The 20,742-nt window shown below is 44.0% G+C and overlaps 2 protein-coding genes across 17 annotated transcripts in view; one reads left to right on the plus strand and one right to left on the minus strand.

Annotated features, from left to right (window-relative positions):
* The window catches only part of ST6GAL1 (ST6 beta-galactoside alpha-2,6-sialyltransferase 1), a 132,104-nt gene that overhangs the window by 96,720 nt on the left and 14,642 nt on the right, over window positions 1-20,742 (minus strand). For 8 of the 16 annotated variants that reach the window (XM_081068899.1, XM_081068895.1, XM_081068898.1 and 5 more), the window contains exons 1-2: window positions 12,600-13,079; window positions 12,088-12,241 (exon numbers count right to left, since the gene is read on the minus strand). The exons of 3 other annotated variants lie outside the window; for them this stretch is intronic. The gene's annotated coding sequence lies outside the window, so the exon portion shown is untranslated. Of the gene's footprint in view, window positions 1-12,087; window positions 12,242-12,599; window positions 13,080-13,175; window positions 13,543-20,742 lie in introns of those variants that run through there. 5 more of the 16 variants (XM_081068896.1, XM_081068901.1, XM_081068909.1 and 2 more) reach the window with 4 other exon arrangements.
* LOC308505376 (small ribosomal subunit protein eS27-like) lies at window positions 20,275-20,529 on the plus strand (the record flags this gene model as incomplete). Its single annotated transcript, XM_081067477.1, has 1 exon — window positions 20,275-20,529. The coding sequence occupies one exon, from the start codon at window positions 20,275-20,277 to the stop codon at window positions 20,527-20,529; it is 255 nt and encodes an 84-aa protein (XP_080923603.1).

Below are 20,742 nucleotides of genomic sequence, written 5' to 3' on the forward strand. Positions count from 1 at the left end.
GCCACATTCAATGTTCCATAGCTTTACTGCCCACTCTTGCTTAGCTTTTCTCTATTGGAGTGGATGAAGGGCTCACCAAATGACCTTTAACCACACCTTCCTAAGTTTGTTTTTGATTAATCTTTTTCATCATCAAGTAGGTTTTCCCAAGAAGAGCTCATATGTGCTATATTCCTTGAGATCTTGAATGTCTGAGAATGGCTACTTGCCTTATCCTTGCAGAGTGATTTAATTAAGTGTAAAATTCTTCAGTCACACTGCCTGTCGTGCCGGGTGTCCCGCGGGGCGGCCTGCGGGGTCTCTGCTCCCGCTCCCCACATAAGAATGCAGGACATGGTGAGGCCAAAAAGGAACACCCACGGGGCCATAGGTAGGGGAGTCATACCACTATGGTCTCACTGGAGGCTGGGTTTACACGACGTGCGACCTGCTGTCCGCTTTGCCGCCAACCGACCAACTCTCCCCGACTCTCCTTACTCTCCTTCAGTCTCCTCCTTCACTCTCCTCGGCTCCCCTCCATAGCCGCGGCAGTTATATCAGTGACCAATGGCTCAATGGCTACAGCTGATGGCCAACCGTCCACAGCTGACGGCCATCCACTATCTGAGCCAGCACCTCTCCACATGAGGCCGAGAGCCTGGAAACTGCTTTCGGGGGCTCTGTCCCCACACTGCCTTTCCCTCAGAATGCTACATATTTCTTCTCTGTGTTCTCAACTTTTTTTTTTTTTTTTTTTTTTTTTTTTACTGCAGATCAAGTCTAAGGTCAACATGACCCTTTCCCTGTGGCAGAGATTAATTGCTCCCAGTATGCATTTCCTCATTTCCCTTTTGGTAATAGAAAAACCCTGAGTTTTAAGAGTGCACATCCAGCTGGAGGTATTTCCCAGCCTTCTTTGCAGCCAAGTAGGTCCATGTGACTATGTTTTGGTCAATGGACCGTGAGCAGAAGTGGCATGTGTCTGCACAGATGCCACAGTTACACTTCTGAAGGATTATCTTTGTACAACCTTTAAATCTCTGATTTTTTCTCTGATAAATGTTTTTTCCTCAGCGTGTACTGTAATTTTCCTCAAGACTCTCTCTCTGTTAGTAATGTAGTTTTCAGTGGATGCTACTTTGTTCCTTATTAACTTTCATTAACTCTAGTGGTGTTTGTATCTTCAATTTTCTCCTTAGCTCTGTAATTGCATTTTTTTATTCATTCTGTAATTTCACCAGCTTGCCTTTTAGCTCTCAACTAATTAGTTTTCAATACACTTTATTTTGAATAAATCAGTAAATACCCATACTGCCTCTCCAACTCAAGAGCCAACTCCAACACAGAAATTATCCTGGGGAATGGGGAGAATGGGCCAAAGGTATCCCAGCTATCATTGGGTGACACAAAATAATTTTACTCATATGTCATGCCTTCCACCTTCCTGGTCCTACTCCTCCTTAAAGGGACAGCCCACCTTCTCCAGACTCCTCCCTCCCACACTGATTGCTTCCTCTCCAGTCCCCAAAGGGCTTCCCTGAACTAATGATTCACGGTAATGTATGGTCTACTAAATGAAGATGGAACTTTTGAGGAAAAGGATGGACCTTCTTTTTCTCCCTTGTCACACATAGTTGGACACATAAATGTTTTCTTTAAAGATTTCTGGACTATTGATTTTCTGAATGAAAAGGAAGGTGAAAACTAGAACTAAGACTCAGAAGAGGCTTCAACACCAGTCCCAGTAATCCCAAAGTAACTATAAACTGGAAAACACTGTAAGGCAGGTGGAAGGAAGAGGATCCAGCAAGAATGTTACCCATGAAAGACTAATAGAGAGGAAACAAGCACTTTAGTCAGCAACAAGACCTTCCCAACCTACCTCTGCAGGCACTGTTGTGGGGGCTCAGCAAGCCCACATTCAAGTCCAAGCACCTCAACTCACTCACTGTCTGACTTTGAATGAATCACCAAATCTCCTTCAGCCTTTGTTTCCTCATCTATTAAGTGGAGATAATGATAGGATATGCCACATAGGGAGGTTATAAAAATCGTGTTAGATAATGCATGTAATGGCTCCAACCTCATCCTTCACCACTTCCTGCCTGTCTATTTCTCTCCAGGAACACCAACCCATTAATGGTTGCTCCACACTTGCAACAAGCCATTCTTCACCCCAGACCTTTGCTCCTGCAGCCCTTTGTCCTCCAAATGACCTTTTCCCAGAGGCTAACAGATACTGCCCTCTAAGACCCAGCTTAGGCATTGCCTCCTCCAGGAGACTTTTCCAAACTCACTGTATCTTCTTCCAGCCTTGGTGAATACCCAAACCATAATATTTATCACACTATGTTGTAATTAATATCTGCATGTCCACCTCCAACTAAGTTCTTAAAAAAACAAAACTGTGGGAATATTGGGGTCTATGTTCTAAAAATGAGCACTGTGCACTGTTGGTGGGATTGCAGATTGGTGCAGCCACTATGGAAAACAGTATGGAGGTATCTCAAAAATCTGAAGATGGAACTACCTTATTCCACTCCTAGGTATCTATCCAGAGAAATCCAAAACTCTAATTCAAAAAAATTTATGCACCCCGATGTTTATTGCAGCACTATACACAATAGCCAAGACATGGAAACAACCGAAATGCCCATCAGTAGATGACTGGATTAAGAAACTGTGGAACATTTATACAATGGAGTATTACGCAGCCATAAAAAAGAATGAAATCTTACCATTTGCAACAATATAGATGGACCTAGAGAACATTATGCTAAGTGAAATAAGTCAAACAGAGAAAGACAAATACCATATGATCTCATTTATATGTGGAATCTAAAGAAAAGAATAAATGAATGAACTAATCAGAAACAGTCTCAGATACATAGAGGAAAAACTGAGGGTGGCTAGATGGGGTGGGAGGATAAGGGGAAAGATGAGGGGATTAGAAAGCATGATCAGTAACCACAAGATTGCGAAAGTCAATACGAAAGTCAATTTGGGGAATGTAATCAATAATGTTGTAAAGATTTTGTAGAGTATCTGATGGACACATGTCCCATTAGGGAGACCACCTCAGGGATGATGTAGATGCCTGATCACTGCACTGTACACCTGAAGCTGAAGCTGAACAATAATGAATGTCAACTACAATTATATATATATATATATATATATATATATATATATATATATATATATATATATATATATATATTTATAAGAAGTGGAGTTCAGCATTAGGAATAGAGACAGTGGAAATGTAATGGCTGTATGTGATGTCAGAGGGGTAGTAGACGGGGGAGCGTGGTTATCACTGTGTGAGGGATATAAATGATAAATGTCTGTTACATTGTTTTGTACACCTGAAACTAATAAAAAAATAAAAATTAAAAATAAATAAAAATGAGCATTGTGCATGTGCTACAGCAGGCACTCAATGATTGTTGAATGAATGAACAAAACAAGAACTCTGAAAAAAAGAGAAAGAGGGTGATACAGGAAATTTGTCTGCCACTAACTTCCAAGGCCCTGCTATTTCCCCTGAATATGTGTGTGTATATCTACAATGGGTGTTCTTTATGAAGATATTCCTAATGCCTAGCACATAATAGGCACTCAATAAATATTTGATGAATAAAGTAATATTAAATAAACTTAACAAAAGAAGATATTATTTAAGAGCCTAGGAGCACAGCTGCAAGATAAGCCCTTAACAATGCTGATATTGAGTTCCATTTAGAAACCAAAGGCATTTAAGGTAGCCAAGCTGTGGTACCCACCAATCTGTGGCCATGCTCTCTACTCGTGTTTATTCCCAATCATACCAAATAATGAATACAGGTGGATATCAGAGTTTAAATGGCAAGCAAAAAAGAAAAAGGCAAACCGGTTTTGATGCAAACAACTCTGACCAAACAGGGAAATGAAGGGACAGACAGGTGGCTCAATTGGTTAGAGCGCAAGCTCTGGGCAATGGGGCTGCGGGTTCGATTCCGACATGAGCCAGCGAGCTGCGCCTTCCGCAACTAGAATGAAGTCAATGAGCTGCCGCTGGTTGGAGCGCGTCCTCTCAACCACAAGGTTGCCGGTTCGACTTCCACAAAGGATGGTGGGCTGCACCCCCCACAACTAACAATGGACCTGGAGCTGAGCTGCACCCTCCACAACTAAGATTGAAAGGACAACAACTTGACTTGGAAAAATCCCAGAAGTACACACTGTTCCCCAGTAAAGTCCTGTTCCCCTTCCCCCAATAAAATCTAAAAAAAAGGCAGGGGGTGGGAAATGAACAAAATGTATGCTGGATCCAAATGTCATGCTATTCATATGTGACTGTCCATTAATTTCTTTCCATTTATATGTTCTTAGGGGAATGGTAGAAAGCTTCTACAAGGAGAAATTCAGCCAAGCCCCCAATGAAACACAAGGACAAAGGACTTCTCAGACCCAAAGGACTGGGAATTATTAGCAGTGGGAGAACCTGTAACATGACGTAGGAAAGAGCTGCACCCAAAGCCAGCTTCACTACTTAGCAGCAGTAAATTTTGGGGTGAGTCTCTACTCTCAAAAGCTCACTTTTCTCATCAGCAACATAGAGTTAATGATACCATGACACCGAAGTGTTGCTGCAAGGACTGGATGAGAGAATACACACACCATGCCTCCTCCCAGCCAGGCGCTCAGCAAAAGCCCCGAGGATGCTAAACCTGCCATGTTTCCCTCACCAGGACTCAGCTAAGTCTTAAGCCCAAGAGGCTCTTCCTCAACCGCAGGAAAGAAAAGGACAAGCATCCAATGTAATGGGTACTGTCAACTCCAGTTCAGAAGACTTTCAAAAGGTTGCAAAGGATAGAGTGCTCCTAAAATTAAAGCTGAGCGACATCTCAGCACGGTGCCAGGGAAACCAGGAGATGGATGCAAATTTAGAAAGGTTATAATGAAAAAAAAATTACAATCATCTTCCTGGGACACGTAGTTCTTTTCTGGTTGCCAAATTTCCTGGTCATCTAAAGTATATGTGGTATGTTTATTCCTGTGGAGATAATGTATGAATACAGAGTCAAGCAAAGCTGAATCCAAGGACAGACAGGAGTACGGTTGCCAAGACCCAGGGGAAACAACGTTTAAACCTCCTTTGAAGATTCCATTTTATTCTTTTCAGGGAAGGTGAAAACTGCTCCAGTTACGTCATGCATAACGTGTCCCAACCACTCATTCCAATTTTGCATCTTTCTGCTTCTTGCCCTACAACCATAGACTTTCAAAGTTGGAAGAGGCGTTTTAGGTCAACCTCTCTGCAAAGAAGGACTCCTCTGATGACAAACATGTTCACTTGCAACTTTTGCTTGGATATTCCCACGACAAGAAGTTCACTGCTTTGTGACATAGCTAATTCCATTGGGCAGTTCTGCTGAGTTCTTCCTCATCTGATTCCTGCAACTTTTTCCACATCCTCTGCTGGTTCTCCTCGCCATAGCAGTCACTCAGTATGATTCAAACTCTTCCTCCACATGAAGGAGGCCTCTTATTTTATCTCCTACAGACTAACAAGCCCCAGTTTCCACATTTATTCCACCTCCAATATATGGTATCCTAAATCTCTGTCTTCCAAGTAGCCCATTTCTGGGTGCTTCATTTTATCATGATCTGTATCAGACCCAGGGAAACATAACACTCCAGATGGGTCTGAACAACCAGACAGAGTAAAACTGGCATAGCCTCTCCTCCAGAGCTTGAGATCAAATACTCTTCTTCTTGGTTTCCCTCTCTTCTCTCACTCAAGCTCCAGTCCTTCCACTAGGTCCCCAGTGACCCTGAGAACAGAAACAAATTTGGAAGTGCCAGAGATGGTGGAAAGTGGAGGAGGTGATGACGCAGCTCAATTTCTTGTACTGGCAGCCAAGGGCACCCAACCAAGCAGGCTATGTCCAAAAATAGCCTTCCGTGCAAACCGTCTCCTAGTAACTATTTGGGAGCCCTTCATTCCAGCTTTTTAGGGTGTGGTCCTCAGTGTTCCTGCACCCCTTTTCTTGCCACTCTTTTCAGAGTTGGATGGACTGGCTTCATTTAGTCATGGACACAACTATTGTTCCATATGTCCAACATCTAAATACATTTAAAAATATATTTTTATGAAAATAGAATAATGCCCATCAACAAAAGACTGGTAAACACATCCATAGCATAGAATGTACACAGCTATAAAAAAATAATATGTATATACTGACATGGAAATACCTCTAATACACATAGTAAATTGAAAAAGGCAACCTTATAAAGTGATTATAACATAATCCATTTACTGAGTTTTTAAATTTTATCTGCACATAACCATGAATAGAACACAAATGCATAAAAAGGAAGTGAAGGACCCACAATAAACTGTAAACTGTAGTCACTTTGGAGAATAGTAGAATTGTGGGGAATGAAGGCAAAAGGTGAGGGGGTAATTTTTTACTCTATTTGAAGATTCTAAAAGCAAATATTTATTATTTGTGTGAAAAAGTTCCCTGATCTTCTGTATAACTTGCCCTTTGCCATTTGATGATGTCAGAGCTGGAAGGGCCTAGAGAGCTAAGATTTGAATCCCTAAGGTGGCATACCCAAGGTGACACACATCTTGCCCAATGCCACACAGCTACCTAATGATAGCCGGAGACCACCAGTCAGAGTTCAGGCCCTGACATAATGGGAATCAGTGGATTAAAGAAAGAGCTTTCATGTAATGACTAACTCAAATCAACTTTTTCTTTTAGTTGAGTCAAAAAATCCTACTTGGGTACAACAGTGAGTTAGAAGAGACCAAGACTCATCAAAATTGGAGGGGGCGAAGGGCGCCTGTCTCTTTCCCTGGAGGAAAAGGGACATTAGGGAAGGCCTGTTACTCAGGCACAATTGGCAGGGCGCTACCTTCTCTGGATTTCCTTGCCCTGTCCATAAATCAGAGGCAAAGGGCTGAGTAAGAGGGGATGGGAGAGATTGGATTTGCAAGCATAGGGCACTCTCCATGCTACGTAGGTGTTTATCTGAGCCATGACCACATCTTCAGAATGAGAACCTGGCGGCAACACTACCAAATACACACTGCTGTGGAGGGGCCATCAGTCTATGACCTCAAGTTCATATGGACACTCTGCCTTCAGGAAGGGAAGGCTGAGTTCACACCTGATTCAGTTCAGACTAATATGGAGCTGCGGGGCTGTCACATGGATTACTTCATTTGATACTCACCAAATTTTCACAGACGTGCTCAAAGAAATTCAAAAGTCACTTGCCAAAAGCATACACCTGGTGAAGAGTGGGGCCCTTATGCAAAATCAGGTTTCCTGACTCTAAACTCAGCACTCCCTCTATCCTGTTTCTTTGGGGCACAGGACCTGGAAGGAAAACTCACTTGAGAGGTAAAACTCAAGAAGTTCTCAGGTTGGTGTTCTCTCTCTCTCTCTCTCTCTCTCTCTCTCTCTCTCTCTCTCTCTCTCTCTCTCTCTCTCCTCTCTCTCTCTCTCCCCATCCCATAACAGTGACAGCAGAGACAGGCTCCAAGAGGAGCACGACAATACCTCAAATACACATCATGAAACTCAGTGAAATATTTATAGCTGGGCTGATAAAATGGCAGAAATGCGCTTCAAAGTAATCTGGGTGGAGTGTGGAGTTACAGATTGGCCTAAATTTTGATAATTGTTGTAGATAAATGATTGTACATGGGGGTTCATTATAGCATTTTGCATGTTTGAAATTTTCCATAATAACACTTGTTTATAATACATCATGTAAATGATCATTTCTCTCAGTTAGTCACCTGGTAGGAGGTTCCATTTTAATTAACGTTCTGCCTGCTCTCATGGTAAGAAAAATATTAGGACTAAAGGTTTCTGCAGCTTGTGAAAATTCCAATTATAACAATAATAGCTATCGCTTACCGAGTGCTTTCTGTATACCTGGCACTACACTGGACTCTTTCCCTGTGATTTTATTTAATCCTTACAATGGCCCAGTGAGGTAAGGGAGTGAGCTTAAGTACCTTGTCCAAGTTTACACCAGTGATAAACGATGAGCAACAATTCAAATCCTGAGTTTCTTGTGCTCTTAATTTCTACTGTTCCCACAAGATATAATACTTAGATACTTTAAGAATTTATATGTAATTGGGACTAAACCTGTGAAATTTTTTTTAAATGATCATACCCTTTAAAAAGTGTCTCAGTTATTCCAACATTAGAATTCTATTCTATGGAAATTATCTGGAATATGGACAGAGATTTATACACAAACATGTTCATCTCAGTGTCGATGAAAATTGGGAAAAAATAAGAAGTGGTTTAACTATCCAGCAATGGCCCTCCTCCAGGAAGCCTTCCATACTGCTCTAGTCTTGGGTGGCTGCCCCCCACATTGGTCCACAGCATCCTGTGCTAGTCTCTTGTTACCTTGACTCCCCGTTCAAACCGTGAGCTTCTTAAAAGCTGCTTAAAAGCTGAGATTTTCTTATAAATCTTTGGTTTAGATTGAGCACTCAAATATGTGAGGCATGAATTAACAAATGACCCTGGAGTTGCTTATTTAATAGATAAACTAAAAACTGGGGTGTTAAATTAAGTGGCTGGAGATTACAACACAAGGGAAGGACTAGAACCCAAGGCCACACGCAGGGCCCTTCCCCCTCTACCTTGGACTTTAGACTTCTTCTAAAATCAAATAGAAATGACTGGTGTTTGTACACTTGAGGCAGGGGTGGGAAGCTGGAGGCTCCTTCCTCTACAGGTCTTCGTGGAAGTGATCAGATCCCATGGGACCACATGACCTCGGAGACGCTAAGCAGCTGATATGAGTGATGAACAGACACAACTTTAATGTGGATATAAACTCTAACATGCATATATGAGAAGGTTGAGCAAGAAAGGCAAGAGATAACTGCACATACAATGTGTTCTCAATCATTTAGAGAAAACAAATCCATAAAAAAAAAAGACCAGAAGGAAAATTGCCAAATATTAACAATAGTTGCCTTTGAGTAATAGAATTTTTTTTCTGTTTCTCTCTACATTTTTATACTTTGTTCTCAATGGGCGTGCTTTATTCTTATAATCAGAGTAATAATCAAAATGATAAATAAAATCAGTAAATCACCAAATTGATTCTGAAGGCTAACCTGACGCTTCTAGTAATGACTTAGAAAATCATCCCAGTATTTTAATGTGAAACTGCATTCCTTATGTTACCGTTACATAAAAGTCCGTGAAAAGTATATCTATCAGAATCAGAATACATGCAGTAGACATGCAGAAAAACAGGAAAAAATGGATTTTTTCCCCATTTCGATTCTTATTGAACAAATCTCTGACATCAGGTCTGAGCAAATTTTCAGGACTCTCATGTTCCAGAAGATTACTGTAGATTTCCTTAATGAATTATTCCTGTCATTTTTAATGTTGCCATATCCTCACATTTGTAGAGAACCACATTCTCTTTGAAGCCTTCCCTCTTTCACCCTCTCATTTACCACCTGCTCTTGTTTGACACAACAAAAGGGGGATCCTCCCCCCCACTCCCGCCAAGAAGTCAATATTGAGATAAATTAGATCTGTTTCCTGTGGGCTCCTGAGGGCAATTTCTAAGGGGAGATCCAAATGTGTTCTGAACAAGGGGCAGTTGTGTTCTTTGTAACTTCAGGCTGAGCACAGGACACACCCACCCCCAACCAGCCTGCTTGTCAGTAAATACAAAATGAAAGAAGAGAATGACTTTAGGTTTCACTTTGGGCCTGAAAATTCTGGCTTTGTTTTTTATTTGGTTTTTACTAAATTTATTTTCCTTAGCGTCACACACACTTCACTACCACCCAAAGGCCCCCTTTAGAATTTGGCAAACATTTATACCTCTTTGTGACTTGGTAGGGTCTCCTTGAACACAGGGCTTATCCTCTGGAGTTATTCTCCCACCATCATTCTCTACCACTTAAAAAGCTGATGAGGACAGTTGCATGGCTCAATTGGTTAGAGCGCAAGCTCTCAACAACAAGGTTGCTGGTTCAATTCCCACATGAGATGGTGGGCTGCGCCCCCTGCAACTAAGATTGAAAACAGCGACTGGACTTGGAGCTGGGCTGCGCCCTCCACAACTAAATTGAAGGACAACTACTTGGAGCTGATGGGCTCTGGAGAAACACACTGTTCCCCAATATTCCTTAATAAAAATTTTTTTAAAAAAGAGTTAAAAAAAAGCTGGTGGGCACCCATGCCTGCCAAGAGGTCTGAACATTCATAAGCATGGGTCACATGACTTAATATCCACAACTCCAAGAGATATATATGTGCGTATATGTTCTCCCTCTCACATTGTGGATGCAGCCTGCTGGTTCTCAAGTAACACAGGAGACAGGAGAGATGACCCAAACCCACCCTGCTCCTGTGATTCTAAGGCTTGAGCATCTTCCATTCCAATTAGAACAGCTGTGCAAACACTGAGCAGGAGGGACTCTCACTGTACAAAGAAGGAAACTGGAGTCCAAGAAGTTATGTAGCACAAAAAGCTAAGTGGGTTCTCTCTTCTGACTTCTTGCTGCCTTTTACTTTATGACTATACACAAAGCAGCTCCCTACTAGGAAAAAGGAATATGTGGGAGCCCAGGGCAAGAGTAAAGTGAATCATTTAGTAAGCACTAAAGAAACCTGATCCCGAACGATAGCTGTAATAATACTCCTCGCCAGATCTACCAGTGGGATCTGTGGCTTTGTTTAATAACCCAAACCTATCTGAATCCTTAAGCAATTCATTCTCTGACTTAAGGGTGTCGTTATAAGAATCATCATGACTTTGATTTTACTGTGGGGTATCAACAAAAAAAAACTCATCTGGCGCAACAGTTTCCCTTTTATGCAAAAAAAAAATAAAGGCACTAAAAGCAGACATGATGCTTAGGCAAGTGTCCTTAGGCAAGTAATTTCTCATCTCTGCGCTTCGGTTTTCCTGTCTGGAAAATAAAAGGGTCTGACCAGATGATTTCTGAAATTCCTTACATGGCTAGCATCCTGACGAGAAAGCTATATTCAAGTGCCAAGTGGAAGGACCACAAAAATGAAATACCCTGGGAACCTTAAGAAAAGAAACAAGTGTAGCCAGGAGACAGGGACAAGCAAAACAGACTAAGTGTTTTTTGTTGTTGTTTTTTTCCTCCTTGGTTTTCCGATTTTTCCTCTGCCAAATACAAAAATAAGGTACTTCCCTGGAACTCTCATTAAAAATAAAATTGAATAAAAGCAATGGAAACTGCTTTGTTCTACAAGTGGCTCAGGAATAGCCCACTAAGAGACACTTTCTTCCCAGCGGGCTGATGTCAACAGCCCATGCTTATGCCCAAACAAAGGCCTCCTGGCACAGGGATGAGAGGCAAAACATTTAAGACTCCATAGTTGGCCCTATTCCAATTCGAGGGGAAGGGGACAACCAGGAGAGAAAAATAACTAAGCTTATGAAAGGCTAGAAGGAGAGTAAGGAATTACTAAATCTATCTTTTTCTCAAATGAATAAAGAACTCTCGAAAGGGATAATGGAAGGGTGCAGCTTTCAATCTGAATTACTTTCTTTGTTTAACTCTATTCTGCCTAAGGCCGATGCCTTTTAAGCCAACCACAGAATCCTGGTTTTGCCTTTGGTTGCCCGCCCGGCTGTGTGCAGTGTGGGAGTTGGTAGACCCATGCTCAAATCCTCTCTCTGTCCCGGATTTCACTGGCTTTAAACTTGGACATGTGGCTGAACCCTCCAGGTCTCTGTTTCCCGCCTATAAGAGGGTTCAGTAGATGCTCTCCAGACTGAAAAATAGTGGTGTGGGGCTGGAGACCCCCGAGTTCTCCCCAGGGACAGGTTACTCTCCGGTGGTACCTGCCCAGGATTGCTCAGCAAGCACACTCAGGCAGTGGTGCCTCCATTCCCGCGCAGACCACCTACTCCCACAATCTTAGGGGTTTACTCCTGCACCCACACCATCACCCAAAAGGCCAATTCATCCTCCCAACCATCTCACTGCTGATTGAACAGATCTGATTAACCAAAATCTACAAAGCTGAGCTGAGCATATGTAAGCAAAGAAAAAGCAAAACAAACCAGAGATTTCTCTTTCCGGACCTCGGGATTTCTCTCAAACTCTCACAGAACGGGAAATGATAGCGTCCCCACCTAGGAGGTCTCGGTCGGCCTTGTAAAATGCAAAACGAGCCAACAGGGGCCAATAACACCGGGGCTGGCTAGACGCATGGACCTACAATGGAAAGCGCAAATGAAACCCAAGACTGCGCCAGGCGCTGTTTAAATTGCACGGTTCTGTCTGCAGGCTGCGGAGGCGCTCGCGACCTCCTAACAGGGCAGTCGCAGGCGCGCAGGGACAATAGTGTGCTAGGCACGGTCTTTTTGTTGGAGGACCCATAGACCCTTAATTCAACCCCCATCTCTAAGAAACCTCGGTGAGGCAGAAGTGATGAGTTGTCCTGATTATATCACGTAATATACCACGGCCGGGGACAGAGTCGGCCTGCAGTAATCTTTTTCATAGTTGCTTTCTTGTTGCGTTTTCCCTTTCATAAGTCTAGTACTTTGGTCTGATACCCAAGTGGTGGTACCTTTTAAATGTCTGTGTCGTCCATCTCCAGCAAGAGGGGCCCCCACGCGCCGGTCTCTTCCCCGCGGCTGAAACAATGGCCGAGTTTCGCAGGGTGGCTCCCAAGGGCTAGCTGTGCGCGGGGATCCTAGGGCTGGGCGCACGTGCATTTGTTATGGTGCCTGTGTCCCCACCCCTGCCGTGGGCCTCAGGTTTTCGGTCTGTAAACCCAGAAGGCGGGAACTGAAGGAACCCGGACTCTGCAGGGCATCCCCACCCCCTTCCTTACAGACCGTGCTGTGGAGAAAGCAAAGCCAGCTTCCTGGTGGTCGAGCGCACGTGGGTTTGTTGTGGGTCCGCAGACTCCTGGAGCTGGGGAGAAACCAGGGCGGCTCCTCGACCAGGACAAAAATACAGACACCCCCAGCCAAAAGGTGGCCAGCCCGTGCTGCGAAGGCGGCTGAGGCGGCGCTGGACACCGATTCCCCGTTCCCTAGCTACGCCTCGGGCCCCGCCGCTCCCCTCCCCTCCCCAGCCCCATCGCATCACTCCTCCCGGGGGACCCGGGCTGCACCGCCGCCCACCGCACCCTACTCACCCGCTGCGCTCCGGGCGACGGCTGCTCCGCCTGCTCAGCGCCCCAGCCTGCAGACAGCTGGTTTCCTTTGTTTGCGCCGGGCAGTGCCCCCAGGCGTCTTCCCCGGCCTGCCCAGCCCAGGACACCCCTCCCCCAGATGCCTCCCGACTCCTTGCAGGGTCGGGGCAGGAGAGCTCCGGGGCTGGAAAACCCACGCAAGAGTCCAGAAAGGAGAGTCTGCGGGGTCGGAGATAAGGGGTGGAGGGGACTGGGGAAGGAGGGAAGAGGGGCGCGTTGGCGGGGCGGGGAAAGCAAGCTGTCCCTGTTAGGCAAATAGTCGGGAAGGCTGGGTGCCAAAGCGAACCCTAAACCCGCCTGGCCCTCGGGAGGACGCTAGAGATCGGACCTCGGTCGGGATTGGGGGTGCCTGGTTAGGGTTCCGTGTGATGCTGGGACCCTGCCTCCTCGGAGGATGGCAGACCGGACGGAACAAGGGGGAGGGGCAACCTGGCGGGGCTAAGATCCCCAAACGATGTCTGTCCCTCCACCATACAGGTTCGGAGGCTTGACCTCCAGGTTTTCGTCCTAACAAGCCAGAACTGTAATCCTGGCGTGGCTACCGACTGACTGCGTGACCCTGAGCAAGTCACTTAACTTCTCTGAGCCTCAAATTCTTCCTATGTAGCACACGAGGCAACAAAATCTGTTTCACAGGATTAGGCAGGAACCTCCCAACGTCGGGCGCGGCGTGTACTAGGCGTTCTCAAAGGCAGCAGATAAAGAAGGGTTAGGAGCGTGGCCGAATCCCTGCACATGAAGATTTTCACCCCAAGCTGTATGCAGCTTGGCAGGCGCGTGGCCTCAGGTAGTGTGATCCGGAAGGAAGGGAGAAGGTTCCTTCCTTTCACTGCTAGAGGATGGCGAGAGGAAACTGCTTGCTGAATAAGCACCATCTCTGCATAATGGCCATCCCTGGTGTGCCCCGGCTGCTTCCGCAAGACTGAAAACCGCTTTACAGAAGGTCCAGGAGCGGACTTATGCCACCACTGGGGCTGAGAGGATGTGACTCCCTGAGGAAATCATCTCCCAAATGTCTCGAGAGCGTCCTCTTGGCCCCTGGTTCTGTGCCTGGAGGGAATGGGGTGTGGCCGGGAAGGATTGACAGGAGAGTGGAAGGTACTATGGGTCCTCTGGATACATGAGGTGGGGTGCACACCGTGAGTGTTTGAAGACCAGGCTCAGAACTCTCTCTCCAAATTGAGGGGAGATGAAATCCTCATCTCATGCCCAATACCCTTCTTGGAAACACTGCTGCCTCCCTCCCCAGATCCTGGACCCTTACTATTGTTGCTGCTGGTCCTTCCCAGCTGCTGGGGAGGCATGATTGATCTTTACAAAGAGCTCCAGTTGGAGAGGCTGCCAAGCCGAGTGAATTCAAATCTCTGTGAGCAATGTAACTGTGTGTTGGTGTGAGTTCCTGAGCCTCTCTGAGTCTCCTTTACCTCTTCTGTAAGGTGGAGATGTTAATGACAGTGTTGTTTTCGGAATTGTGTGAAATAATCTCCATGAAGCACTTAGCTTAGGATCTGGCCTACAGAAAGTGCTCGTAACAGTAAAATGTATGCAGGATTGAGCGGAAGCAGACAAACACAAGACTATTCTGGGAGATTCTAGACTTTATTCTGAGAAAACTGGAAGCTATTAAAAGATTTTATGCAGGGGCATGACATGCATCTTTGTGTTTTACACTAGTTTCTCTGACAGCGTACTGAAAAACGGATAACAAGAACAGAGACTGCAAGCATGGAGTGCAGAGACCAGCTTGGAAGCTGCCATTGATGGGGATATATGATAGGGGCTGTGGCGATGACGGAGGGAATTTAAAAAGGACATCCAAATACTAGCTCCTATTTGTGGAGCAAAAACACTGCTTATTATATTGCCTCACCTCATCATAAAATAGGTGGTACCCTTAGCCCATCATATGGTTGAGGAAACTGAAGTCATCTAGGAAATAGAAGAGATAGAATTTGAACCTTCTTCCACATTCATCAAAAGCCTTAATCATTTCCTTCTTGTACATCACTTTTGTATCAATACTACTTAAGAACCAAGAACAAGAAACAGAGGAGAGCCTTTTTTAGAAGGTTGTCCAGTCTCCACTTCACAGTTGTCTTGACCAGAACTCCAACCAAATTATGGAGAAAACAAAAGAAAAGTCTCATTCTGGATTCTTAGCTTGCGGGATTTAGACGACCACAGATGACAAGTTAAGCCCAAGAAGTGCCTACAGCTCTAAGGTAGGAGAGCAGGCGAGTAGGGGTGCCCTTAGCAAATTTCCAGGGTGGGAGCAACTGTGGAGCTCTTCCCTTTGGGGGCTGCCCCCAGGTTGTTGTCTGGTTAATTGGGGCCATCTGACCCAATGTGAGAGGCAGGAGTCTGACCATTAGTTGGGGGATGGTCCTGTCCTCGCAGCTTATTTATGGGGCCTCCACACCTATTGTCTCTGGGCTGCCTGCCTTGACAGGGTGTTTTCCTTAAGAAGTACAGATACCTACTTTCCCTCTGGACACTATCGCAGCCCTCAGCCCCTCACAAGCTCATCTTTGTCCATGAATAATACTTTACGTAATGCCTTTTTCTCGGTCATCATTTGAAGCAGTTTACTGGCTAACACAAATGCCCTGCTTTATAATGTTCATTTACAACAAGCCACTTGCAGACAATATTTTCATAGGACTCTTGAATTGGAGATGTTATTAAAGTCTTGTTGGGGGGAAGAGGAGGGTCAGGCAGTTGAAAGTGTCTTCTCAAACCCTTCTTCCTCACCACACTAAAAGTGCTCAAGACCCTTAGATAGCCCTCTCATGTCTCCTTCTCTGCATGCTTTCAGCACCTACTGTCTAATATGAGGGTAGCTCAGGGTTAAAGGAACTGCTCTGTGGTCTGTCTATGCCCCCTGCCATGGACCTCAGTGCTGCCAGCTTCAAAGATAAAGATACCTACACACACCGTTAAATCGATAGAACCTAAGTCAGAAAATAGAAATAGAGTCACAGCATCTCTAATTTAGGCACTGCTGCTCCTGCTGTCCCTGCACAGATGGGCCAGTGGAGCTTGGACTGGGAACAGGAGAGAACACTACACTAGAGGGCAGAGGCTTAACACTATGAAGACAGTCCTCATGGGAGGACCACAGCCTCAGCCAAGGAAAGTGGTGGTCCCATAGCCCCTAATACAGCAAGCAGTGGTGTGGTGACTCCAAAACCTCACTAGGGTAGTGTGCATAGTGTGATGAGGATAGGTCACAGAAATGGACCTATTCTGTGGTCACAAGTATGGTAGGACTGCACTTTACCCAATCAACTTCAGTGTCCTAGAAGAGACAAGGAAAAACTATGTCTCCGTTATCAAATCACTTATGTTTTAGCAAAATATCTCCTGATTCACAATAATAATAATCACCACGTACTGAACATCTACTGTGGACAACAGTCTATGTGCACGTCCTAATTCAATCCTCACTTGGGGGAGGGGGCATCATGTTAGAATCCCTGTGTACTTAAGTCATCTTGAGCTCTTCCTGTTCTTGTATTAAAGCCAATCTTAGCATGAGATTAATGCATGGGGGCCAGGGGAGAACTACGAATCTCACACATAAAAAGCACCTGAAACTAATAAAAAAGAAAAAAGAAAAAAAGAAAAAAATAAAGTGAGAGAAGCTTTTAGTGAAGGTTTCTTAAAGAGACAAAATGGCATGACACCAAATACCCTGAGGCGAGACTTCCTAGGTACCTGCTTGCAGCACCCCTTTCTGCAAAGTTCTTCTCCTGACAGTCACCCTCTCACACTTCTCCACCTCCCATCTCAATAACCCTCACTTTCCCACAGTACTCCTCCAGCTCACTCCTCATCAAGATTCTTCCCTCAGGATGTCGCTTTCATTTTAATGTTAATTAATTTTCATTTCAGTTAATTTTAATTAGCTTCTTTCAGTGACTCCAAAGGGTGTGAGAAAGTGGGAAGCTACAAATAAATAGATACATACATACATACATGCATGCATGCATGTGTACATCCATACACACATACATGTGTACACAAACACATGCGTACATGCATGTATACAGGTAGGTACACGCGTGTGTACATGCATGTAGATGCATACATGCATGTGTACATGCATACATGTAGATACATACACATGTGCATACATACATACCTAAAGACAATCCACATGAATATACTAGATCTTTACATTTACACATGGCCTGCATATACAGTATCCCACTTGAGCCCTCTTCAGACTCAGAATAAGTCATGAAGTAAATAAGGCTCTTTATCATCCCCATTTACAGATGAGAACCCTGGGGCTCAGAGGTAAAGAGAGTTCCTTAAAGTCTATTAGTGAATGTTGAGCTGTGTCGTAAAACCAAGGCCTCTTTCCTTCATACCATATCTGGTCCCAGGGCTGCAAAAGGCTGGACAAGCCCATCAAACCGCCAGTGACAGTTCACAGGCTGCAGCTGCCAAAACTGCTGCCCTGCTGCCTGGGGGCAGGACTCATAAGCTATACCCAGGAGACCAGAAGCACCAAGAATGGCAGTAAATACAGGGGCAAGAGGACTCTGAGGAATCAAAGATGCTTATAATAAGTTCTCTCAAAAAGATCCAGGAAATTGGCTTCTCTCAAGGGACATCTATGAGAACCAAAGTGGAGGCTGCCTCCTGTGACTTGAGAATGACCATCTGAATAACCTGCAGTAAGGGTCAGGCTTTGTGCAAAAGAAGTGTTTGTGCAAAGAAGTCAATAAAACTTCTTTGAAATTAACAAATGTTTGGGGGGAGAAAAACATAATCAGCATTTGATGCCTGTTGGTGATTTGTCCCAAACCTGTTTCTATACTCATGTTTTTAGAAATCTATTTTTAATAGTTTTTTCCCTCCTATTTTACAGATGAAGTTTGCTTTAGGAAATTTAGAAAAGTCAGACAAATGTAAAGAAGCAAGGTGGAAAAATTGGCACCCTATCGGTGGTGTTGTTGAAAGAACCTCTAGCCTAAGAAAAAGTCTTATGAGAGTTTATTTGAGCCAAACTGATGACAATTGCCAGGAAGCAAAATCTCAAGGGATTGAGAAAATGCTCTGGAGAATGGTAGCTTTACAGCAGGGGTGTCCAAACTGCGGCCCACGGGCCAACTGCAGCCCACAATCCATTTTTTATTGGCCCACAATCCATTTTTTATTGGCCCGCAGCAAATTCCAAAAATATATTTAGTTTACTTAAATAAACCAGGTGAGGCAACTTCACCTCGAGGGAGTGGCCCGGCTGTTTGTGTATTTTATCACATATGGCCCTTGGTAAAAAAGTTGAAAAAAGGTTGGACACCCCTACTTTACAGCTTATTTTATACATTAGAATCAAAGAAGATGTAAGGAGGATTACATGAAATTCATTGACGGTAGATTCAGGAGGCGGGAGGAAGCAGGGAAGGAAGGTTAGGGGGGTATGAATCTCTGAGATTGGATAAAAAGTAAAACACAGGGGCAGCACTTCTTTTACATTGGTGAGTACCGGATAATTAATATTTACAGCATATACAGATGGTATGTGGGCAACAAGATAACAATGAATGGTTCTGTGGTCTTGACCTCTCGTGAAAGGTCGTGCCCTGAGGACTCTGAAGAAGGGGATTACTCTGACATTTCAAAGGTAGGTTATCTTAGATGCAAAAAGACAATAGACAAGCTCTCTTAAGGTAAAGATTGACCTTTGTCAAGGAAGCTACAGGCCCCACCATGACTGCTTTTAGTTAGAAATGTTTATGTTCAGACTGTCCTATGTGCTTACTTTGTGTTTCTGAGTTTATAAAGCCCATCATTCAGGCCTCATCTTGAGCTTCTCAGGTTTAATACGTGGCCCCTTTTTCATCCACAGTCACAAGCAGAATTAACCTTTTGGCCTATTTTCTTCTAGTCATTCCTTGTGTATTTTTCTAGAACTTTCCATAGTTGAAATAATAATGTATGCGTTATCCTGAGTTTCTCTCCCATTTAGTGTGTATTATAAGCATTTCTTATATACATTTAACAAATTATTCATTCATTTCAGCCCTTATTAGATGCACAGCAAACATTTTTAGGCAAGTTATTAGTGGTTTATTGCACCGTTTGTTCACTGTTCGAGAGACGGTTTAGTTTGGTGGCTAAGAGAACTGACTCTGGAATTAAGCTGCCTGAATTTGAATTCTGATTCTGCTACCTCCTAGCTGTGTGACTTTGGACAAATTAATCTCTCTGGCCCTGTTTTCTTATCTGTAAAATGAGGATAGCAGTATCTACCTTACAAAGTGGTTCTAAAAATTAAATGAGTTAATTACATTAAAAGTGCTTAAAATAATGTATGTCATGGTCAGCACCGAGTAAGTGATAGCTATTAGCAATATGTGAGTGCATCATAAATTATTCAATCATTCTGCAGCTGGACATTAAGGTTGTTTTCAATTTCTCCACTAGTATAAATAGTCCTTCAATAACCCATTCACTGCACACATGACGGGAGGAAAGGTGGATTGAAACTCCATTGTGAAGGCATTTGAATGCCATGATAAGGCATTAAGAATTAAGAAACTCAGGGTGAATGATCCAGGAGGAAAATATTCCTTGGGAGGAGGCTTATGATCGATTTGAAGAGATGATATTTATTTCTATTTGACATACATTTACCGAGCATTATGGGCCAAGAAAGGGTCTAGGTTAGGTCAAGGAACACCAAAATGAATAGAAGATACCAAGATGAACAAGTGACAACTTCACTTTCAAGGAGCACTAGTAAGATTTACAAAAATTTCACAATTGTTACCTCCAGGAGGATATTTTCTCCATGACAGATATCTATGTATCACCGATGTGGACAGAGATTGCAAAATGCCTAATTTCAAATGACTAAAACAGCAGAAAGTAGAAGCTCAGTCAATCCTTTCTCCTCTCCTCATCAGGAAAGCTTAATCAAGAATTCCTGCTTTCATTTTCTGTGGGGATGACCCCCTCTCTCTCTCTCTCTCTCTCTCTCTCACACACACACACACACACACACACACACACACACACACACACAAACATGCCCCTGGCTAAGGATCTCCTGCATCCCTCTCCAGAAGAGGAGAATAGGAAACACAAGAGGAAGTGCCTGGTGCAGAGCCCCAGTTCCTATTTCATGGATGTGAAATGCCCAGGATGCTATAAACTCACCACCGTCTTTAGCCATGCACAGACGGTAGTTTTATGTGTTGGCTGCTTCACTGTCCTCTGTGAGACTACAGTAGGAAAAGCCAGGCTTACAGAAGGGTGCTCTTTCAGAAGGAAGCAATGCTAAAAGCCCCCTGAATCAAGATGAGTGAGGACCCATCCCAATAAACACATTTTGGATACATCCCCCCCAAAAAATTCCTGCTTCACAGAAGTGTTGTGAATATTAGAGATGGCATCCATAAAGCTCTTAGTACAATGTCTAGCACATAGTAAATGCTCAACAAATAATAGCTCACAGTTACTGAGGACTTGCCCTTACCAGGCGCTATATCAAGCA

The sequence above is a fragment of the Rhinolophus hipposideros genome (assembly GCF_964194185.1).
Source record: "Rhinolophus hipposideros genome assembly, chromosome: 2".
NCBI classification, from domain to species: Eukaryota; Metazoa; Chordata; class Mammalia; order Chiroptera; family Rhinolophidae; genus Rhinolophus; species Rhinolophus hipposideros.